This window comes from Pyxicephalus adspersus, chromosome 6 (assembly GCF_032062135.1).
Source record: "Pyxicephalus adspersus chromosome 6, UCB_Pads_2.0, whole genome shotgun sequence".
NCBI lineage: Eukaryota > Metazoa > Chordata > Amphibia > Anura > Pyxicephalidae > Pyxicephalus > Pyxicephalus adspersus.
The window spans coordinates 104,043,314-104,067,282 of NC_092863.1; the positions used below are offsets into that span (position 1 = coordinate 104,043,314).

The window sequence follows — 23,969 nt, forward strand, 5'->3', positions numbered from 1 at the left end:
TGCAATCGTGCTGCAGTGGGTGGCCAGAGACTGCAATCGTGCTGCAGTGGGTGGCCAGAGACTGCAATCGTGCTGCAGTGGGTGGCCAGAGACTGCAATTGTGCTGCAATGGACTCCCCGAGACTGAAATTGTGCTGCAATAGGTGGCCAACAATTGAGGGGATGCTGCTGTGGATTTTCAGAAAAAGCAAATGTGCTGCATCAGGTAGTCGGGGACTGGAGGGGCTGCATTAGGCGGTCAGACGGCAGTCGTGCAGCAATAGACTCCCAGAGACTGCCAATGTACTAAAGTAAGTAATCAGAGACTGCAGATATGCTACGGTAGGTGGTTAGAGATTCGATGTGATACAGTAAGTCGTCGTAAACAACAAGACAACATGGCTGTATGTTACTAATTGCTATAAGCCTGGCTTCATTCTATACTGGGTCATGGTGAAATCTTAAATATCTGCAAAGTTTGTATTGTTCGTGTACCTTTTTTTTTTTTAGATTTATGTTTGTTGAATGCAGCTAGAAAAGCCTTGCACTTTCTTTCCTGATTATAGCAACCTTTGCTCTCACTGGAGAGACTTATTTTGGGTAAATGTAGAGTAGTAGTTTGTCACTGGGACAAGAATAAAGAGTGTGGAACACCTCATACAGCGATGGCTGTTAGAAAAGCTGTTATGGAAAACCAGAAAGAGAGTACCATATGATTTTCCACATACAAACTACTTATTGTGGAAGCACTGAGTTCATGGCATATAAAGTAAGGGAGAAAAGAAGAGGGGTTTCTTTGGCTTTTAAACAGTGAGGTTTATTTGTAATATATTTGTATTTCAGGTTGGACACCATCTAGGGGGACCACTTACTATAAACATTCACCTGAGCTATATTAGGTGAGGGGTAGCAAATTCTATTCAGGAAAAATATAATAATGTATTATAAAATCAAACATAGAACAACACAGTCATCGCTGGCCCAAGGTGTTTTGGATGCGTTTTGCAAAAAGGCTTCATCAGGGGAAGGTAGATGTTTATACTGATATATGCAAAAATATAACACAACAGATTTTCCCTTACTTCCTTTCCCTTCATTTTGGAGAGATTTCTTCCTACTTCCGGTCATTCTCTTTTAACAGGAAGTGAAGCAATATTCACCCCCCGCCCCCTCCCCACCTCAGACATTAAAAAATTTGATGTTCTCACCTCTCATAACAAAAGTTTACCTTTAATCAGTGCCTCACATGAGCCTACATATATATCTTGCTCCATTGATTCCAGGTGATGGTTTGTATATTTGGGGTTTGATACGGTTAAGTCTTCCGATCTCACACCGTCCTGCTGTTCCAGCAAATCTGATTCCAGCATTTGAGCTTCGTCTGTTCCCAATCAGTCTGAGATTTCGGCTCTTGCTGTGTTAGTTTGCTGCAAACTAATGGAAATTGTCTCCCATTGTTTGGCTTCTGTGTTCTTCCTCTCATTACAATGATTTTTCTTCCCAAGCAATCTGTTGATTTGTAAGACTTAAATGATATTGTCACAGGTGAGAGATCAATCCTCTCCTGGGATATAGAGATAGGAGGTTACAGTGATGTTTCCATAAGGTAAATATGAGGGCGGCCATTGCTGCTCTGACAATCCTGGCTGTTATGCTGATTCTAAGGTTGTCGTCTTTTATGTTAGTAACATTGGTAGCCCCTTTTTTATTGCCTGGGCAAGGGGCAGCTCTCGCCAACTCTGAGGTCTAGAAAGATGGAGAAATGCAATGCATGTGATTGATTTATGATGCAATTATTTAATATCTTGTGCATCAATACAATGCATTGTGATTTGCCACATTAAAACATTGCAGCCTATTCTCCTAAATCTGTAGATTAAAGGAATTCCAGTTTTCCCCCCAGAAATTTTTTTTCAACCTACATAGTTGCATAGTTAGTTGAAAAAAGACATAAGTGGACCACGTTCAACCACTAGGGAAATATATCCCAGATATAAAACCCTATAAGACATAGTTGATCCAGAGGAGGGCAAAAAAAAACCCTGGTTTAATTTGCTCCAACAGGGGAAAAAAAAATCCTTTCTCATCCCATGAGGCAATTGGATGTTTCCTGGATCAGCAGTCTCTGTTATCTGTACTTTAAAGCTTTAATACCCAATTATATTCTGCCCTTCTAGAAACCATCCAGCTTTTTCTTAAAGTAATCTATAGTGGAATATAAAAATACTTCCTGAGGGAGCCTACATCACATTTTCACACCTTACAGTGAAGAATCCCTTCCTTATCCAGAGATTAAACTTCTTTCAGATGCAAAGAGCGCCCCCTTGTCCTTGTTAGCGATCTTAAAGTGAATAAAATGGACGATTTATACAGGGTGATCATATCCCTGCATATACATCTCTTTTCAATATTCAGTTCAACTAATCTCTCCTCATAGCTGAGCTCCTCCATTCCTTTTATTAGTTAGATAGGAAGAAGCTATAGATGGGTTTTGACCCACAGGTATTGCGACCCAACTATTCACGAACCACCCAAAAATAGTTGGGTGGTTACTGCGAAGTTCTGGGTGGTGTGTCCGGTAAAAGTTCGTGGGGAGAGAACACTGGAATTCAAATCTTTAAACCTATTCTATGTCAGTGAGTTGTTTAAATAAAGTATCTTACGGTGTTCACATAGCAAAGTGATCTCCCTTTTGCAGTGGTTATTATTATTATTATGATTATTATTAATAATAATACACATGGTTTATATAGCACCAACATATTACAGCACTGTACTTTAAATAGGGGTTGCAGATGACAGACAGATACAGGCAATGACACAGGAGGAGGAGAGGATTCATTCAGCATGGTGAATGAGGTGAACCACTCATTCATATGCAAGAAAGAATCCTGTTTTCTTGCACATAATTGGGCCTTGTTCATCAGCTAAGCCCCGCAAAGAATAATTCATTTTTCCAAGTGATCAGTCTGTAATCCTTTTATTAAATCAACACAAGTGGAAGCAAAATTAAAAGCAAAGTGGTCAGAATGGCAGCCAGGAAATTGACTTGCAATGGCTGTCTCCATTTTGGTAAATTGTCTTTAAAGGGAATTTGTTGCCAAGCTTGCAAAAGCATTATGGAGGGCAATTCCTTGGAATAGCTGTGGCAGTTTGACAGGTCCAAAAATTCTTTCGATGCTTCTTCTGTTCTGCCAATCCTGGGAGCTAGGACATAACAACGGGACATTTAAAGCATTAGTAAAAAAAAAATGCTGTCTGCAGTGTCCCACAATGCTTTCATCTTGTTCTGTATCAGGTTCCCTTTAAACACTATATAAAACTAGCAGCATTCAATAACCTGGCATTGCATTCCAGTAATTGTGGTGTTTTGCTGATGAATTAAAAGAGAAGATAATGTAGCAATCTCAAGAACCTTCTGTCCGTGAAATGATTGTCTTGTATCAGATAATTCAAAGTTTCTGAACGTTGTTTAAATGCCTGGCGGTTGTTAGAAGTGCGCAAGATGACGGCAACAGGTGAGCTGCGACTCGGAGGCTGGGGATGATCATGTTCTCTGCGCTGGTGTAGATTCCGGGGGTTTCCATGGCAATGGAATCTTAATCGTTCACCTGAACGCAGCTATGGGATAAATTTAATCTGCGCAAAATAAGATAACATGACGCGGCGTTGCACAAAATGTATGATGTCATTGACTCCTGCTTTAAAGTGAATCATTCATCACATTTATGAAAAAGTGCATTTTGTAATCTTTAAAAGAGGACCTGTCACTTTTTTTATGATACTTGATGGAGAATTCAGAATGAAAGAATAAAACCCTATGAAAGCTTGCCACTTCTTTAGCATTTTTACATACTTTGAAGTGTTGTTATATGGAACGTCCTGGTTGGGGAATCGCCAAGGGTGATTTTAGCAGTCAACTGAACAGCATGTTCCATATAAAAGGACTTCAATGCATAGGAGCTAAAGCTAGTTTTGTATGAAATAGGGGGAGGCTGGAACCCCTGGAAGTGTTTTGTGACCCTGTAGCAGATTTTGCCTCACTTTAAAGTGTACCTAAACTCAAAATTTTTACTTTACTAAAAAGGGTAGATAACCCTTTTATTTAAGGTAAAAATTGTAAAAAAAAAAAAAAAAAAAAGGGTGCAGCAACTCCTCTCTTTGGCCTGTAATTCTCAGGAATAACTCTCAGATAAAGTTGATGATAAAGTTTGAAACACAAATCATATAATTATGATAATATAATAAAATACATAATTAATAATAATTGTAAAAAATAATGAATTTAATATTTTTTAAAAAAAAATTAAACTATTTTTTTTTAATTTGTCCAAACAAGGCTATGTTAATAGATAAACTTTTGAATTTATTATTTAGATTTATTTTTTATAACTTTATCACTGTGATCAATGCTTTAAAAGCAGATTACAATGTAGCCATGCCACCCCAGCGTACCGACACTTCAGGCATTACGTCGCTCAAGCTGAGGATGTGATGCAGAAGCCAGCTTGGGATCGCTGGAGGACGCTGCTGGATTGTGGGGAGCAGGTAGGATTTTTTTTTTTTATGCTACCCCGAGTATGGCTTGGGGTTACCGCTTTTGGTACATATAATTCACTCCGAGCCACACTTGGGAATATCACCGCTTCCTCTACACCGGGCCAAACAATGGATACTGGGATGACCCAAACAAAGAATCCACCTGACTGATCTGCGGGGAAAAAAGATAAGTATGTTTTTTTTATTTTGAGTTTAGATCTGCCTTTAGTAGATTGACCACAAGGCCATCATGGGTTTTCTTTTACCAATTATTTTTAGTTTATTTTGTATCTGGAGACCCTACAAATACCCTCTTTTCCTGTAGGCCATCATCTCACTATTAGCTGCAGTGCTGTCAGTCTGTTGTGTGCATCCCTTCACTTGGCCATTGAGCTTCCTATCATGCCTGGGCAGCTCAACAATCAACTGATGGAGTGCGCATGCTGGGTCACCATGCAAGAAACCATGCATTAATTTAAAGCCATGCAAAAATAATTTAAGTTTCTTTGGGGTAATAAAAAAATGTATGAATAAAACCTGACCATCACAAGCACTCCCAGCAGTGTGATTTGGTTTTTCCTAACTTTGCACATGTCTGTTCCAATGGCCTGTTATTGCAAGAAAATCATAACTGTAGATGTACTCTCAATGATGCTGATGAAAGATTCACTTTACAAAATACATTTCTAATAAAACTGTATTTTAAAACCTAACCATAAGTATGTTATTGATCAGTTCAGTTCTTCTGATTGTACAATACTATCAACAAATTGTAGTTTCAGCATGGAGGGAACGTCTCTGCCCATTATACCTTGTTGGAGGGCTTTACCCTAACCTTACTCTTGGGACATAAAGCTATGAGAAGTGTCAGCTGCTATGGTTGATGATGTTTGCCAGAAGCAAGTGGAAAAAGAGAGAAAATCACAGCTCCCTTCAGCACAGAACATTTCCAGTGAAAATCTTGTCTATAAAGACATCCAAGAGACAGAAATTAGCCCTCTGCCTGAGGGAGAAGATGAAAAGATTGCTGCAAGGGCCTGTGGATAAAGTGTCTACAAATCATGGCATCCAGGTCTCCCCATTGGAGGTAGATGGTGACTTGTTTGTATGTGACCTAAAAAAGAAATTGAATAACAACGACATCCAAGCCACTGGTGACCCAATGAATAAAACCAAGGATAACAAGATGGCAGTTAGTCTTCTTGCTGAAGATTCTGAGTCCAAATGGGATGCTAGTTTCCAGTTACCCATAAATTCTAGGGAGCTGAATGGCAATGACCATGCAGACCAAAATTCTTCAGATGAGCAGACTTCGGAGTTGGTTTCACCTTGTCAAAGCAATGGACTGTCTTCAGACCAGCCAGATCTATCCACCATAAGTATCACAATGAGCTGGAAGGAAATAACTGAAAATAATCAACTTTTGTGTCAAAACCATGTCTTGGAGTCCGATCCTGGGAGTAGCTCAGCCACCAGTGACCACTCTGCTGATATAGTAGAATATATTATTAAAGAACTGCAAGGCATTAGCAAAATTCAGGCTGAGATTGCAGAATTACGGCAACATTTGAGCTTAATTAAAGGTTCTGTTGAAGAAGTGTCCACTTGTGTTGACTCTGTTCTGAATGAAATTGAAGGCTTGCAGAGTGGGTTGGGACCGTCTCAGAAAACACAGGTACTGTCTCCAAGCAGTGAGTCTGTTAGAGATCCATTATGTGATGGGACGGTGTTATATTTTTTTGGAATCTCGGAGCACGAAGATGAGAACACTTTGGAGAGGATTCACTGCTTCTTGTGTGACCATCATTGCTTTAATGGCATCCAAAGCACAGAGTATATAAAAGAAGCCTATAGGGTTGGGGCTGGGTTTGATGCAGTGCTGGGGCCTAGGCCAACCATTGTTAAGCTTTCTAATCCCAATCACAGGGATGTTATCCTTGAAAAATCTTTAAATTTCCAGAGTTCTGGAGTGAGAATTGTTCCTTTTGAAGAGCATAATTTTCAAAACCGTCTTAGAACCAACTCGTTATCAGTGCTACAACAGGGCCTGAGAGAGAACAGGTGGAGCTCACTAAGTCTAGATAAGGAAGTGGTAAGGACAGATGATACAGGAGGCGAGCGTAAAACCGAGTCATTTCGAATAAGATATCAGAACAAAAGCACAGAGGTTCCTTGTGGTGCTGAGGAATTCCTGTTTGCACAAAAACGCACACTTGCCAAGAAATGCAGTTTAGCAGAAACTGAGATGAGAGGCGAAGTGAAAGAAAACTGCGAACAATGTCTGGAGAAAAGTGTAAGTCATCTCTGCATACGCCTCGACTCACAAGAATCACAAAAAAATCTTCATTTCACCAGTCTGCCTTCAACCGGTGAGACATCTTGCCGATGCTCTAGACTGCTCACACGTTCCAACCATCTCAGTGCATCTTCAGAGGCAGAGGAAGCAGAGATTGCCATACACAGGTGTTGTTCCATAGTAGATGACTCTGAAGGCTTGGTCAAAGAAGGTGACCTGGTCTCCTGTGATTCCCGGGTCCAGTTTAGAAGTACCGAAAAAATAAATGTGATCATTAAAGACCCTTCAGGCAGCTTCACCTCCTTAAGCTTTGATGACACCGTGGACAAATGTTCTGCTGGTACAGTGGCGGAAACTTTGAAAGAGGTGGTGCATATAGACTTAGAAGGTCAAGATAAGACTGGTTACGTGTTTCGAGAATATCTTGACCAGCCAGCTGAAAATATAGATATAGTAGACATTAAGTTTTATGCTAATAAATTAGGCAAAGCTCTTAATCATTTCCGATCAGCTTTAAAAGTTGTGTTCAATAAACTTGAAAGTCCTGATGTCTTTATGGAAAACAAAGAACCTAACTTCCCAGTGCCCGACTGTGAAACCTTACAAAGACTGAACAGCATCGGGAGCGGCCACTTCAATGATAGTCTTCCTACACATTCCAGCATGAGTAACAGCTACAGCTCCAGTTCCAATCTTAAAGAAGATGCCTATTTCGTACTCAACAGAGTCCCTTCACTTCCACATGAATCTTCTATCCCGTCCTTGATCCTTTCCCCCGACGTGGACCTTAAAGCCCCCCAGATAATATCATCTCCTGAGCAAGTGACTGAAGGCAATGAGTTGGCGGAGAGCACAAAAGAGAGTAAACCTCTCAGGCTTGATCAAGTGTGCGTGGAGACCATCTATCTCAACAAATGCATCAACAACTTCAAAAATGTCTTGCGGGAGAAAAAGAAAATGCAACGGAAGCTCCTAAAGGACATTGTGCAGGAAACCTTTTGGGTTTCTGGTGAAGAGATGACCTCAGGTATATAAAATAAAACCCATTCTGTAGGTTTGTAAGTAAAATTTCATTTGATGGTGGGGTGAGGGTATGGAGGGTGAAAAATTTTTGTTGACCATCATTTTGTCTACATTCAGCATTCCCATTTGTTTGGTGTTCATCAGTGGTCACAAGCCATAGTTTGCATGTTGCTCACAGGGGTTCCTTTTCATTTATGCTGGAGGAAAATTATTCCTTGACATCAAAGCTACAGTAAAAATGTGTTTCTCAAGCCAGCTGAACTCCCAAAAAAAAATATTATAACACTTACCTTTACTTTGGAAGAGCCCTTTATCTTTTCCCTATGATTTTGGGTTTTTTTTTTTGTTTTTTTTTTAGCTGCTCGAGATTCTGGGCACCGTCATCTCTTGGGTTATTTTTACGTCACCTGATCTGCAATGTGCAGGCTGTTTCTTCCTCAAAATGTAAAAATGCAGGAGATGGGCACTTTTTTTTCTTTACATTCTAGGAAAGCCCCTTCTTCACATGCCCAAAATGGGTCATACACAGAAGGAGCCGCCCAAAGCCTTGTGGGATGCACAACGTAAGCTGCAAATTTCCTATTCTGTATTTACCACCGCAACAGTAAAGGCAAGGGATCTCCCAAAAAAAAAAAAAGTATTTAAAAAAAATTAGCCACCCTTTTATATATTGTTAAAAAGTCATGATGGGTCTATTTTAAGCACGACTGCTATTAATATAACTGTGCAATGGTCCCGCTTATAGTTATTACTCTAGTCTTGGCAAATTTAAATTCCCAACACACAAACTAAATTTTTAGGTTTTTCATAAATACAATTTGGAGAGGTAATCAATCATGCGTGGTGCGGGACTGCAGACACATGGTCACAGTAGCCACGAGCCATGTCCTAATGATTGTTTGATCTAACTATTACATTTGTGTTATAATAAAATGTGCATTTGTGATCTGGTTATATACCATTACTGTTAACTTGCAAGTACAAATGGAGCCTAAAACATTTTTTCAGACCTGTTTTTTTGGGGGGGAGATAGTGCCTGCTGCTATATTGTAAGGAATGTAGTCCTCTACCAGTATATTTCTTGTAAGTCCTCTATTGCAAAGCTCGGTAGATATGGCGTGGGAGGACAGACTCTTAGTGTTGTCAGGTCAACCGCTTCACCCTATGCAGGCGTGAAATGGCATAATTCATCCACTATTCTTACTTCATAATTCCTCTGCAGCCGGGTAAAATTAATAAAGTTCAGGTCTAAGTCTCTACTGCTTTGTGTCATCTTCACCGACACATATTGTAAGCCCTGGGATGCAGAAATGACAGATATATATTACTCACACACAATCACTGTCATATCTTTTGCTTAGAAGGATACTGAATTCAGTTTTATGTTTTCCTTTTATGTATAGATTTGCTCTTTTCGTTTACTTTATGTAAGAGGTCAAAAAAAAAACTGAATTTGCTGTTTATCCAAGAACCGGAACAGTTTTCCGTCTTTTGGTTTGGTTGAATTGAGAGGCAGTTTAAATATTCTTTGGAGAGGTTGCACAATTTATTGTAATATGTATTTTTTCCGATAAGGGGCTGAATTTCATGGCTGGGTGAGGCAATTCAAACCATTAGTTTGAATTTAGGTGACAAGCAGGCGTTGGATAAATTCGAGGCGCTAGATAACCTCCTAAACCATAGCTGGTGGCTCACTTGTTGAGGCTTTTGCTTCTAATGCGGTCCTGTGTTCCCTGATTCATGCTGCGGTTGCTTCTTCTTAGATGGGGTCAGCAAGCTGTTGAAATAAAAGTTTTGTCTTCACAGATATTGGTGAAATTATATGTCTGCCTAATGATAAAAAAAGGCAAATTTAGGTATTTAGTCAAGTGCAGCTTTTCTTGACCTTTTTAAATAGGGGGAAACTATGAAATAGGTTTCAGATTTTCGGGGAACTCCTATACATATCGGCAAAAAGATAATTGGTGTCCGATAAACTGATCTGAGAGGCAACTTGAGACTGTAAATATAATTACTACCAAGGCTTCTTATTCAGTGACCACCTGCAAAGTTAAACTCCACCTAAAACATGGGCAAGGTTTAAAACTTGTGAGTTTTCCCCCAACGGTGGTCTATGCCTTTACTTCTATTCCTGATGACATTCTCACTAGAACATACTTAGAAGCTTCAAACTGATGAAGACAGAACCCTTCCATATTCTGTTTAATGGCTGCCACCAACCAGCCTTGTTGCTGCTCTTTGCCGTGAACCTATCACACCACCACTGGAGTCTTCTGAACTCATCGAGCACAACACAAATAGACAACCAAAAGGATGCTCCTAGGAGATGTACTGTAGAGTAAGGTGGACACCTAAATAGGAACCTGTCCACTTTGCCATCCAAGAAGGCGCAAGAAGACGGGTGTGTCATGTGACTGCAAATTTAGGTAAATGTTGTCAAACACAGCCTTTTTTAACCTTTCTAAAATGGGGTAAACCTTGAAATAACTTTCAGATTGTCGGGGATCCCCTATACCATTTCCACATTTAACAGTACATTTGGCTTACATATAGACAAAAAGATCATTGGTGTCACCTAAACTGACCTCGAGAGGTATAAATTGCTCAAGGAACCCCCAGCAGCCATCCGAGGAACCCTCTTTTAATAAATCTTGTATATTTTTCTCCCCACAATATTTTTTATTTCTATCTTTCTCTGGATTCTTTTTTTTTTGTTTTTGTCAACTTTCATGAAAGTAATGCAATATTGTAATGTTTCCAGCAGATTGGTATTGTCACGTCTCCAAGCAAATGACAGGCCTGCAACGTTTTATTAAATGTATTTAACAGCCCACGGCTTGTGAACCCTGCTGCTAGCTCTATGTGACCTGAATTGATGTGCTGAGTATACAGGTTGTTGCGGACGAAGCCTCTGGTACCCAGCTGCCTTTGGAAGACGATGGCGGGGTGGGGGCTAATTGTTGCCACAGCGTGATGACGTCAAGAACAAACCTGTTGGTCTTGCTGGAAAATGCATGCGTTTCTCCTAAATGCCAGGGGCCAAACCAACAAGCTGTGCCTTCCACGGACTCCTTTGGATACAATATTTTGTGGTTCAATGGTAGTAATTGCTTTGTTTTGCAAAGAAGATAATGCCACTTTATTTTAATATATGCTTTTATAGACTTGGGCACTAGCCAGATGGACTCCAGGCAGCATATGAAAGGGAATAGTTTTGTTTGCTTTGGAAATGCATTGTTTTTTTTTTTTTTTTTGCAAAGCCCATGTTGGAGCTTAAAGCTCAGACCTGTTAGTTCTGATCGCTGCACCGCTGACATCTACACCAATTTTTTTTCCGTCTCAGCTGTTAGCTTGCACTTGCAGTGAGATTTGTTTTGTATGGGGAAAGTTACCAGTGGCTAAAAGATTTTCTTTTCTTTTTGTGAAGGAGAAATTTTGTGTGCAATAATGACAGATATGTATGCTTTTATAAAGTGTAATGACAGTCAAGAGATTTCTAATGAGAGATGCCATTCAGGTATCCTTCCCAGATTGTCCGTCCTGGTTGGTGGCCTCACGTTTGTTCTGCACATACTCATGTGCTTATAATGACCTTGCCTTTGCTCCCTTAGTGCTCTGTGACCTCCAAGAACAAAGAAAAATACTCCTTTGTATTCCTGGGTATCCTTATACTTATTATCATTGTTTTTCTGGGTAAAGGGATCATGTAACCCAGCTCTCTTTGTGATTGGCCCATCTCAGGCACCCGGTCCAGTCAGTAAGCTCCAAAAGGCAACTTACTCAGAGATAACTCTTCAATGCCAGCAACTAAAGTAAAGGTGTATTCGTGAAGTTATAGGGGGATTTGTCTCCTTGGGCCGGATTTATTAACCTCCCTAGCGCTAACCCCGAGGGTAGAAAAAAGTTGCTAAAAGTGGTAACCCCGAGTCACACTCGGGGTTGGAACACCTATGGAAGGTTAGTAAATAGAGAGCTTACCTGATCCGCCGGGGTCCCACGTGGTCCAGTGCCACGATCTCAGTCTTCTATCTTCTGCCTGCTTCTGCATCGGATGAGTCACCGGGGGAGTTCCCGGTGACGTCGGTGCATGTGTACGTCCTGGCCGGGCAGGGCGGGAAATTCAAAATCCATTTGTATTGCATTCAATACAAAATAACTATATTGAATGCAATACACTGGATTTTTATGTGTAAAAGCAGTACATTGTTTTCAAGAACATTTATTTTACAGTATATATAATAGTATGAGTATAATGTGTATTTTTTTTTTTTAAATATATAGATTTTTTAATTTATTGTTTTTAAATGATTTTGTGTTTCAAACTTTATTATACTCATACTATTATATTATACTGTAAAATAAATTTTCATGAAAAACAATGTACCGCTTTTAGACATATAAAACCGGAAAGAAATGAACTGCTAAGGAGGTTAAAGCTCTCCAGAGCTGGGGAGGATACACTTTCATCAGTGAATCTGGGCAATCCAGCAATATCTTCTCCAGTCTTGGAGACCTTTATTAAATCGTCCCCTTATCTCAACTATTCCTTTTGTTAAATCAGTGTAAAACACACACACTGGCAAATTTATGGCAACATATGCACTACAGTGCCTGCACTGTGATACATAGCATTGGGTTGCAATTAAGAATAGCACACAAATGCATTAACACAAAGCACTGCCACAGATGTTTTGCATTATATTGTAGGGACAGCTCTCAGATGTGTAGAGCCCATGCACCACATTGCATTCATGGCATAGTTTTGCAGCAGTTTATTTAGATTTTTTTTTCTTTCTTTGCAATGCACATAAAATTTGTGGTAATGAACGCTAACAAAACGATGGAGAACAGCTTCACGTTTAAGCCCGTGACCCTTTGAATCTGTTTTTTTCCCAAGTGGCCACTGTTTAGTAGCCTTTCAGGCCCTATTTATCCCCACTTCCCGTGTGATGGATAAAGTTTGCATCCTCAGACCACACAGTAGAGCGAAGATTCCCAGTCCAGCATGGGTTAAGCTCTATTCATTTCAATAAGGATTTCATTTCCCCTGGCGGAAGGCTTAGCAGCATATTGGATTAAACCCCTCTTCTGAGAAGCAATGTTTAACAGATTTACAATGGAGACGGGCACTTCTGATCTAACGCTTTCACTGGAGAATATATACATCGGTCTGACACAGACAGCTCAGCACCTGGCTATGCAGAACATAATCAAGCAGATAATATCTTCCTTTATAGGAGAAGTTTTTGCTTAAGGGGTTTTAAAACCCAATACAATTTAAAGTGCACCTGTTTTGTATCAATGTGCGTAGCTTACACCATAGAAAAACATTTGTTCCTTCTGTTAAGTGACTGCTACCCCTGGCTTTTGATTGCTAGAGATTTTGGTAATGTGATTGGGCAATTAAAAGTCTGTGTAAATCTGGGCTAGTGATGTGACTGGAAACAAATGGTAAATAATTTATGGAGCTTAAAATTGCCTTTCTTAATTCCTTATTTGCCTCATTTGAAATGGCACATTGTTACTGTGAATCAAGGGCTTACGTTACTAAGTGCAGTAGAGTAGCTCATGCAGTACACGTAGAGAGTTAGAAAACTATGATTTCAATTTTCACAGAAAAAATTAAAACTTCATCAGTAGCTGTGATGAAAAGCATCACATTTGCTGTTCCTTATTCATAAATGTTCACAATTCCATCCCTTTGCTTTGAAGTACATATATCCTTGATGGATTCCATGCTATTAGACCTCTGGCTATAATGCACTGAGTAATCTAAAGCAGCATTGCCTCTTCAACAACTAAAATAGAATCCCCTTTCAAACTCCTGGAACTCTTCCTCTAAAAGCAACATGCCATTTCCTCCCTATTGAACAAGAGTCCTCCTTCAAACCTAATACAGCATCTCCTCCCCAACAAATGGAACCCATCTTTCAAAGCTTATACATTATAATCTCCCCAACTCCTTAAACCCCTCCTCTGAATCCATTCCTGTAACTTTCCCACCTAACTTTCTAACTTCTAATCCCCTCCCTACTTCAAGGACCCTTCTTTTGAAGCTTACACAATATTCCTTTCACAATAGTTGGGAGTTTTTTCCCCACATATACCAAAGCATCCCCTTCCTGACTTCTAGAACCCTTTCTTTGGTGCTTACACAGAATTCTCTCCCCAATTCTTGAAACCCCTCCTCAACACATAACACAACATCATTTCCCCAACTTGTGGACCCCCCACTGTCTTCCATTGGTAATGTAGCGTCCCCTTTCAAACTCCTGGAACTCTTCCTCTTAAACCTTCTTTGCATTCCCTCCCCATCTCCTAAAAGTCCTCCTCCAAACCTAACACAGCATTTCCTCCCCAAAAACTGGAACCCTTCTTATTCAGTATTCCCTCCCTAACTCCTTAACCCCCCCTCTCAAATCAATTTCAGAATTTATTTCTTCATTCCTGTTACTTCCCCACCATTTCTAACTTATCATGCTCTCCCCACAAGAATCATCCCTTCAAAGCTTACACAGCATTTTTTTTTCCCAATTCCTTGAATGCCTCCCGACACATTAACAATCTTTCCCTCCCTGGCTTCTAGAACCCTTCCTTCAAAGCTTACACAGCATCCCCCTCCCAATTCCAAGATTGCTTCTCCACACAGTAACACAGCATCTCCTCCTTGACTTCTAGATCCTTTGAAGCTTGCACAGGATTTCCTTCCCAATTCCTGAAATGCCTCCCCACATAAAACACAGCACCCCCCCCTCCCCAACTTCTAGAACCCTTCCTTCAAAACCTTCACAGCATTCCCTTCCCAATTCCTGCAATACCTCCCACATATAACACGGCATGCCTGGAACCCCTCATCTGCACCTAGCACATTGCCTTTGCATCCCGTAAATTTCCTCCTCTGATCTGTACCTCTCTAGGTTTCATGCCAATACAAGTTAGTATCCCCTGACACAGGTGCAATGACACAAACAATGGATGGATTTCTGATGCTATATTTTTGGTTTGGGGTAGTGGAGCTTTTAGTGCACTTCTTGTTTTGGCTTTCTGACAAGAACATTGAGTGCTGAGAATTGAAGGGCCCCTTCCAGCTCTATAGGAGGTTATTTGCAGCCTCTTGCTTGAAGAACGCACTGCTCGCCTTTCCACCGCCACAGAACATAATCTTTTAATCAGCGGGTCATTCTTCTCTGACTGCTCTGTAATGGATGTATTTTGAAACACTCTGAAAAGCTTTTGTTCCCCTTCACTCTGAAGAATACATCCTGATGCTGCATAATTGCTAATTACTAATTATTTACTTGGAGATTAAAATGAGAGCCAATATCTTCCTTTTCGTTTTTGAGAATATGCCGCCTGCCACAGCCATCAACTACTTGTTTCCTGATGTCATTCAAACATTGTCTAAGCCATGTAGTTTTCTCTTTCAATATAATTTTTTTAAAGCTTTTACTGGCTGATGCAGAAAGCTAATTCAAGTTTAAATCTGCTAAATACTTTCCAGATGCATCCAAACAAAGGTGTGCAAAGTCGTATAGAAAGCTCAAGTATACACAGCTCAAGTAGAAAAGCCCTGTCCCTTCCTAGCAGCTCTAAAGAAGGACTCTTGCCTTCTATATGAAAACAGTGGTCCCTCTGCAGAGGGTCAGATAAATTCTCTGCTAACTCAGGCAGCAAAATCTTTCCTGGGTAAAGGGCTATAGGTCTGATTCAGCAAGGGGTCTGTTGTTTGGACCTCTTCAGGCAGATATTTGCATTTATGGATGTATATATATATTAAATGGTCCTCCAGCAGCCTTGAAGTGTGATTGCGTTGCAGGAAAGCAAAATATTGTTGGAATTTGAGCTACACATCCCTTTTTTTTATTATTTTTTTTCTTTGCAAAGGGATATTGGATGCATTATTTGGAACTAAACCTGTTATACTCACCTGTCCCTGTTACATTGCAGTGCTCTATGTTCTTCCTTTGGAATACGATATTCGGCCCAGGCTGAAGGAATACAGGACTGTCAGGTATCCATGCGCAGCTCAGCTTTTTTAATAGTTTTCCGGTGCGATTAGTCAGATAACCGGAATTATGGCAAAAGGTGCCGCGCCTGTCCGTTTCTTCAATAATGTCTGGCCCGATCATGATCCTGGAACTTTTAAGCATTCTTCTCAGTGTATTACATTGGAATCTGTTTGTGATTCAGTAAACCCAATTGCAGCATAAAAATGCCTTCTTCTTTTAAGTTAGGCTCAGTGCAGACCAGTAACTGTCATTGAAATACGTTGAAAGATAAATCCAATAATACAAGCAAATTTCCATGGAAATAAAAGAGTGAATGTTGGTTTGTGAGCTTAAAAGACATAAATAATGAATGACATTTGGGCAATGATGGGTTTATTATTGTGTAATAAATCATTTAAAAAGGTGTGTGAGTGGAATTTGCAGCTCTGTCGCAGAACAGGATGGTAACTGGCAGGGAAACCCCACGACGCCCAGCCCCCCCCCGCGTCTTTTGACTTTGACAAATGAAGAATTGTCATCGCATTATTCCGGGAGCTGGAAGTGGATAGCTCACAGAAATTCTCAGCGGGCTCCCGTAACTTTGTATCTGAAGGCTACAAAACACTTTGATGTGCAGCAGCTTTAATTATTTGTACATATCCCACCTAATGAGTAGAAAACAAATGCGGTGCCAGGGTTGCTAATAATAAACAGGCAAGACGAAGATACCTCCAGAGAAAGCAGGAAACCTTTTAGAATGTGAATACGTTGGAAATGTTAATTTGAAAACACTACTGTCTCATAGACAAGCAGGTGAATGTCTTTCACATCATGTTCTCTTGTTTGGATTTTGGAAAGCGATTGATTGAATGCCCTGGTGATGTTATATCAACAAACTAAACAAAAGTTCACATGCTCATCTCTTTGTTATACAGCTGCTTTTTTACTTCAATGTGAGCATCCCCACACAAGGCCTTCCTGCTACTTCTAACAGTTCTTATTGCCCAAGTAGGAAGACCCCAATTCTGTTCAGAGGCATGAAGGAAGAAGCCACATCATCGCACAAACCCAGAAATTCTAAGTCCATTTTTTTTTGTTTCATCAGATAATTGAACTGAAGTAATAGAAAGCATAAGTAGCCAGTGAGGCTGCCATCCAAGTGAACGTGTTATGCCAATGGGAAAAATCTATAGAACTGCAGCTTTAGTCCATGAACGACTAACATATTAATACACACCATCAATGCTGGAAAAGATATACCTTCTAACATTACCTATTGGTACTATTGGTGAAATTTACACCTGTTTCCCCCTTTATGAGGCATTCCCTCTATCCTTGAGCTGAGCTTCTAGGTATGTACTCTGCACTGCTGTAGCCCATTATGAGGGATTCCCTCTATTGTTGAGCAGAATTCCCTACTATATACCTGCTGTGTCGATTTTGAGGGGTCCCCTCTGTTGTTGAGCTGAGTTCCCAGGTCTTCATACCTGCTGTGCACATTATGAGGGTTCTCCCCATCCTTGAGCTGGGTTCCCAGGTCTGGATAACTGCTGTGCCAATTATGATAGCTTTCCCTCATCCTTCAGGTGGGTTCTCAGGTTTGCACACCTGTTGAGCCCATAGGAGGGGTCCCTGCTATCTTTGAGCTAAGTTCCTAGCTCTGCCAACCTGTTGTGCCCATATGAGGGGTTCCTTTTATACGTGAGCTGAATTCTCAGGTTTGCACACCTGCTTTGCCCATTATGAGGATTCCCCCCCTTGCCAAGCTTGCTGGGAACACCCAAAACTCCTTGGGACTTCCACAGATTCCCCTAAGCCTCTCAGTGTGGTTTAAAAGTAACCTTGACGCTGACAGATGCTTTACAAAGGGCATATTGATTCCACGGAGAGATCCACCAGTACCATTGTGCTTTTGATCCTTTTCCTGGCAGTTGACCACCTACAAGGACATTTCTACCTCAGAACAACCAGACATTGATGGGGTCAGCTCTACCCTGATCCATCTATTCCATATAAACTCTGCACAGAGCCCACTGCAGCCAAGGAAAATGACCAACAATATCATTCTTGAGCACTTGCCCTTTGCTTTATCCTAGCTCATGTTACATAGAAGGTACAAAAACCTCTTATGTATATAAATGGTTTTAGAATTAAATTACACCGCGGTTATCTCACTGCTTATTAATTACACCAGCCTAATCTCTTAATGAGTTTTTCAGACACCAGCATGGATAATAAATCATTTGGTAAAAAAGCAGAGAAGTGTAGTAAATATAATACTGGATATTGACAGATATTTTGTTGATGCAATCCAGCCTAGCAGGAGACCTGATTTTTCTCTGTTGCAGTCAAATATCACTTACAGGTCTTGACCCTCCTCCAGACTGGGATTTGATAACACTTGTCAAGATGTGGCAGAACTTTTCAGTCACTTTGCTGTCTACTCCTATTATCCTCCCAGGGCTTCTTCCCTTCTAGTGCTTCTTCCCTTCTTAGCCTAAGCTCAGCTGTACAGGGAAAGCAAGAAGGTAATAAACAGGTCAGATTTGGATACTGGCAGTCATTGCATGAATTCAGAACTGCATCTGCATGCCTTTTCTACCTACCTGTTGAGTTTTGAAATACATCAGCCCAGTATTTTATGAAAAAAAGGCTTACTTTACTGGCCTAGCAATAATGTATTACCTGAACAGGCAGTCATTTCCTCTTTTAGGAGATCTGTAGGGCCCCGGTATCATAAATATTCATGAGTTTCAAGATGCAGTCTTCACCCCTGTCAGTGTTCCCTAACAAGCTCAAGCGTTATCCATAACACGGAGACTGATGCATTTGAATACTTTATTACCAAGGTCCCGTTCACAGGCAGAATCCGTTGGTAATATTGGTCTCTGTCTATAATGGGTTGTCCATAGTGAATGTATATACGCCATATGATGAATATCTATCTACTGCAGGGAGAATATTGTACATATTAATGCCAGGACACTGCTCAGGTTTTTTTTACCTGTCGTTCCATGGCCTATGGTATTGAAGGTTTTATTGAAGCCATCTCTTCAATATTATCACTATAATATCTGTTTAAAGGGAATTTAGTGAAAATGTAGTCTGAAAAATGCTTTACTCGGCTCTATATTCACTTTGAATCACTCCTTCATGTCAATCCACTTACCTTTTTGCCCAGCTTTAGAAGTAATAAATTCTGAGCATCTCCATGCAGCCAGGCAATCGGCCCTTGCAAAATGAAAAGTGGAGATGTCAAGCTTTGTGTTTGTGTCAAGAAAATGGTTAATTAAATTGATTGAGAAGACTACCTCTGAAAGCATGGGAAGGTTGTTTGTCAGGTCTAATAAAAGATCTGTATGCAGACACCAAGACAATAATGTCATCTTACTGTCATCCTTTTGGCAGGAAAAAAAATGTTATTTAGCAACTAGTTTTACCTCTTCCTGCACCGGTTTCTAGTTTTACTTTCTCTTTTCCATGTACTTTCCTCTTCCAACAAATTGACATTTCTATTTGTGTTTCTGTTTTTCTTTCCCCATTTCAGCTCCTCCTCAACCTCTTTCTTTCCTCTCTTCCTCTACCTTTCCTTATCTCCTTCTCTCTCTCTCTCCTCCAGCTTCTTTGTCTTTCCTTTCCTTTTTCCTTTCTCATGTTTCAGGTCCTCTGTCTTCTCTTTTTATCTCCCATTTCATTCGTTCAGCCCCTCTGCCTTACCTTATCTCATTCCTCATGCTCCTTTCTTCTATCTTCCCTTTCGCCTTTCCTTACCCATGTCAATATCTTCAGCCATTCCTTTTTACCTCTGCTTTTCTTTTCCTCCTTTTCCCATCTTCTAGTGTTATTGTCATCCCTATCACCCTACCCTCTTCTGGCTTCCCAGTCAGACTTACTTTTTTTCTCTTGCCCTTATTTAGGTCTTCTATTTTCCTTTTCCTCCTTCCAATCCATTCCTCCAGCTTTTCTGCCTTGCCTTTCCTTCTTACTCACAACCCTTCTTCCTTTCACATATGTCAGCTCCTCTTTCTTCCCTCTTCTTCATCCATTACCCTTGTCCACCCTTTCTGCCTCACCTTGCCTCATCCTTCACGTCCTTGTTCCCTTTCCTATCTTCCAGTTCTCCTGTCTTCCCTTTTCTTCTTCCCTTACCCATGTCTTCGTCTTCCTTTTCGTCTTCCTTTTCCTTCTTCCCTTACCCATGTCTTCATCTTCCCTTTCCTTCTTCCCTTACCCATGTCTTCGTCTTCCCTTTCCTTCTCCTCTACCCATGTCATTGTGTTCCCTTTCCTTCTTCCTCTACCCATGTCTTCGTCTTCCCTTTCCTTATTCCCTTACCAATGTCTTCGTCTTCCTTTTTCTTCTTCCCTTACCCATGTCTTCATCTGCTGCCATTCCTTTTCTCCTCTGTTTTTCCTTCCTTTCCTCTCCCATCTTTCCGTTACTTTACCTTTCTTTCCCCACCACACATAGTTTCTTCTTTTACCCTCCTGGAAACTTTCTTCTTTCCCCTTTCCTCCTGTTCCCTCTTCCAGCTTTGCTGCTATCCCTTTCCTTTTCCCCTTTTTCTATCCTACTCCACGTTCACCCTTTCAGCTCAGTTACCTTCTCTTTCCTCCTTAGCCTTCCCTTTTCTCCTTCATTTACACTTTTCAAGGTTTTCTGTTTTTCCTTTTTCCCTCCTCCTTCTCTCTTACTGCTCTTGCTCTATAGTATAGGATAAAGAAAAAAGAATTTATTTGTATAGACAAGAAAGATAGTGCATAAATAAACCTTTCAATGTGTGTAGAAGACAGCAGCTGCTAAATGCACGGCCTCGTATAACTCTTCTTTTGTAATGAACATTATTTTTATGTAGGATTTAAATAGTAATATGGAAAATATATTTTAATCAGCACTCAGCCCAGGTTAGAAATTAAATCGATCAAAGTGATTGAATGCTGTGGGTAACAATTTCTACCCTTGCATATTTTTTTTTTTTTTGCATTGCCTAATAAAACACCCTTAATGGAAATAGAGATTCACTAACCCAGCTTGCTGAGCACACCAGATTTGGTCTTTTGTCATTCCATTTGTCTCTTGGTGGCACTTTTGTCTTGGTTGGGGTTTCAGGTGAGGTTGCACAATTCACCTTATCACATCTGCATGTCATGCTCATTTGTCCAGGGAACTCATACAGTTGGGTGGGAGAAAGGACGGAGTCTCTACTAATGTTCTCTACCTCCTCTTTTTTTTTTCCTTTTTCCACAGAGGGGCATAGAGCTGAATATCAGGTTAATTGTGTTTTTATACCTGTCCCAACTACTTCTTCCACCCCCCCCTCCCAATATGCTGGTGTTTGAATGTCCTCTTGTCATTTTTTTGGATATTATTTATGATTGGTGTGGTATGAGTGCTGTTAATAAAGGCGAGAGTTGCTCAATGCGGAGAAAAATGGTCAATTCAGTTAGGGGAAAGAGAGCCTGTTTGGGGTAGGTAGAACAGAACTTGTTTGGGGCACAGTGAGTGGAGGCTTTTTGGGGAAGTAAACAGAACCTACTTAAGCAGAGAGACAGGACTTTGTGCAAGGGGAGCTGAACCCATTGGGAATGGTGTAAGGAGCCTATTTGAGGCAGGGGTACTGAGCTTGTTTGATCTTATTTGGGGCAAGGGGAACAGAACCTTCTGGGGGCATGGTATACGGAGCCTATTTGACGCAAGGGGAGCAGACTGTGTTTGGGCATGGTGTATGGAGCCTAGTTGAGGTAAGGGGAGCAGAGACTGTCGGGGCATGGTATACAGGGCCTATATGGGGCATCCTGTACAGAGCCTATATGGGGTAAGGGGAGCAGAGACTGTTGGGGCATGGAGTACAGAGCCTATTTGAGGCAAGAGGGGCAGAGCCTTTTGGGGCATGGTCTATGGAGCCTATCTGAGGCAAGAGGAGCAGAGCCTTTTGGGGCATGGTGTATGGAGCCTATCTGAGGCAAGGGGAGCAGGACCTGGTAAAGCATGGTGTACAGAGCCTATTTGAGGCAAGGGGAGCATAGCCTGTTAAGGCATGGTGTACAGAACCTATTTGAGGCATGGGAACAGAGCTTGTTTGATCAGAGGGACAGATCCTATTTGGGCTAAGGTAAACAGAGACTATAGGGGACATGGTGTATGGAGCTTGTTTGAGCAGGGAGGGGGGCAGAGCTTATTGGGGCAATAGGAATGAAGCCTTTTATTGTAAGGCAATGGTAAGCTTTTTATGCTGAGAGAGTTTGTTCAGTGCAAACAAATAACAAAAAAGTGCAGGATATTGTCTAATCATTGTAAAAAAAGTAGATCCTATTTCTTGCAGTGGAATGTTTATGAAGGTTGAGCTACAGTTTATGAAGGTTGAGCTTTTTTAATGCCAAGGAATAGAATCTCTCCTGTAAAAGAGCTTAATCGGTGCAGACATATATAGCTTGTTACATGCTAGCAGACTGAGTTTGTTCAATGTAGACAAACACAACTTGCTCAGTACCACATAATACAGCCTCAAGATTTTTTTTGCAATGTATAACATAGGAACAAAGCCTATTTAATGCAGAGGAATAGAACATATTCAATTTAGACCATGCAGTACAGTACATATATTAGAAAGTGTTGATTTCTGTACAGACTGTACCTAGCACAAACAATAACAGGAATGTGTGAATTTCTCATATTCTTCTTCACAAGTTGCTGTTTGTGATGTGTGTACTAAAGGTTTGAGAATGTATGTGTGGCATGCATACTGAAAATAGAAGTGTGGCCTGTGCAGAAAATTTGTAACTGTCATATGTACTCCAATAATGAGTGTTGGGCCATGTGTTATGAAAACTGGACAAGATGCATTTGAAGGAATGATAATGATAGGTGTTGAATCTGTTGTTACTCCGTGTTCTGGGATTGGGAGTAAGACTTCTGGCACAAGGAAACCTATTGGGGGTATCTTGAACAGAATTAAGTCATAGGAAATAAATATTTTCAAACCAAAGTTTCTCGAGTCTGACAGTCTTTCTTCTTATCATAGAAATTCAAGATACCAACCCAATGCACCTTTAGGGATAATACACATAATCCTTTAGTGTTTCCAACATGGTGGTAGGTGAGCACATTTGCTTAGGACATAATGTATTCTCTAATGGAAAGGCTTCAGCAGATAATAGTTGGCTCTGATGGCGGGAATGTGTTACCTTGAGTTTCTGTGATGATATGATCACTTTCAGACTCTTTGATGTGGCACTCTTATTCCCTTATATGCTACAATGGAAACAGAAGATATATATTTGTGATGAATGCATTAGATGCAGGTGCTTGAGTACTTTGTGTGCGGTATATACTGGAAAAAGGAAGATGTGTATATGTGACTTATGTAACGCAATGTATGCACAATATATGTTGTTTGCACTGGAGAAGAGTGAATATGCATTGTGTGTATGTGCATATGTTGTAAAGTGTGATAAGTACTGGAGTCTGCAAGAGATTTTGTCTTGTATTGGTTACATTTGATTTAATCTTCCTCTATTTTCCTAGCTAATAATTTATTTTTTTTAACTTCAGACCCAGGACGATGGGGACCCATCCAAACCACCGTGGTTTAAAGGCGGGTGAGTGTCTAAGATATAAACTACATTAGGATTATAACACAAGAAATTTGATAACATTTGTAATTTACCAATGAGATTATTCAGCAGTATAATTTAAAATCTTTATAACATACTTCTTTAATTCTCTTTATTGTTTGATCACAACAGAATGGCCTTTGTGACTCACTACTAAAGAGTAGCTATTTATGACTGGTAACAATATAGTGTTATTTTACCTCTGAATTCTTATTTTTTAAATCGAACACCAGTCAAACCTTTATTTTTTTCTGTTCATTTTAACCAATCCGTTCACCAAATTAATGAGAGTGGCAGGTGACATCACGAGAATGCAGCCTATTCATATACTAGAGACCAGTGACATCACTGACAGTACAGCCTATCCAATCACCAGAGACCAGTGACATCACTGAGAATGCAGCCTATCCAATCACCAGAGACCAGTGACATCACAGAGAATGCAGCCTATCCAATCACTAGAGACCAGTGACATCACTGAGAATGCAGCCTATCCAATCACCAGAGACCAGTGACATCACAGAGAATGCA

The 23,969-nt window shown here is 40.4% G+C and overlaps 1 protein-coding gene across 14 annotated transcripts in view; it reads left to right on the forward strand.

Moving 5' to 3' along the window:
* The window catches only part of UNC13B (unc-13 homolog B), a 256,653-nt gene that overhangs the window by 140,789 nt on the left and 91,895 nt on the right, over positions 1 to 23,969 (forward strand). For 9 of the 14 annotated variants that reach the window (XM_072413562.1, XM_072413563.1, XM_072413565.1 and 6 more), the window contains one exon: positions 23,377 to 23,423. In XM_072413562.1, the coding sequence (XP_072269663.1) occupies positions 23,377 to 23,423 (47 nt within the window). Of the gene's footprint in view, positions 1 to 4,714; positions 7,842 to 21,072; positions 21,096 to 23,376; positions 23,424 to 23,969 lie in introns of those variants that run through there. The other 5 variants (XM_072413553.1, XM_072413555.1, XM_072413556.1 and 2 more) reach the window with 2 other exon arrangements.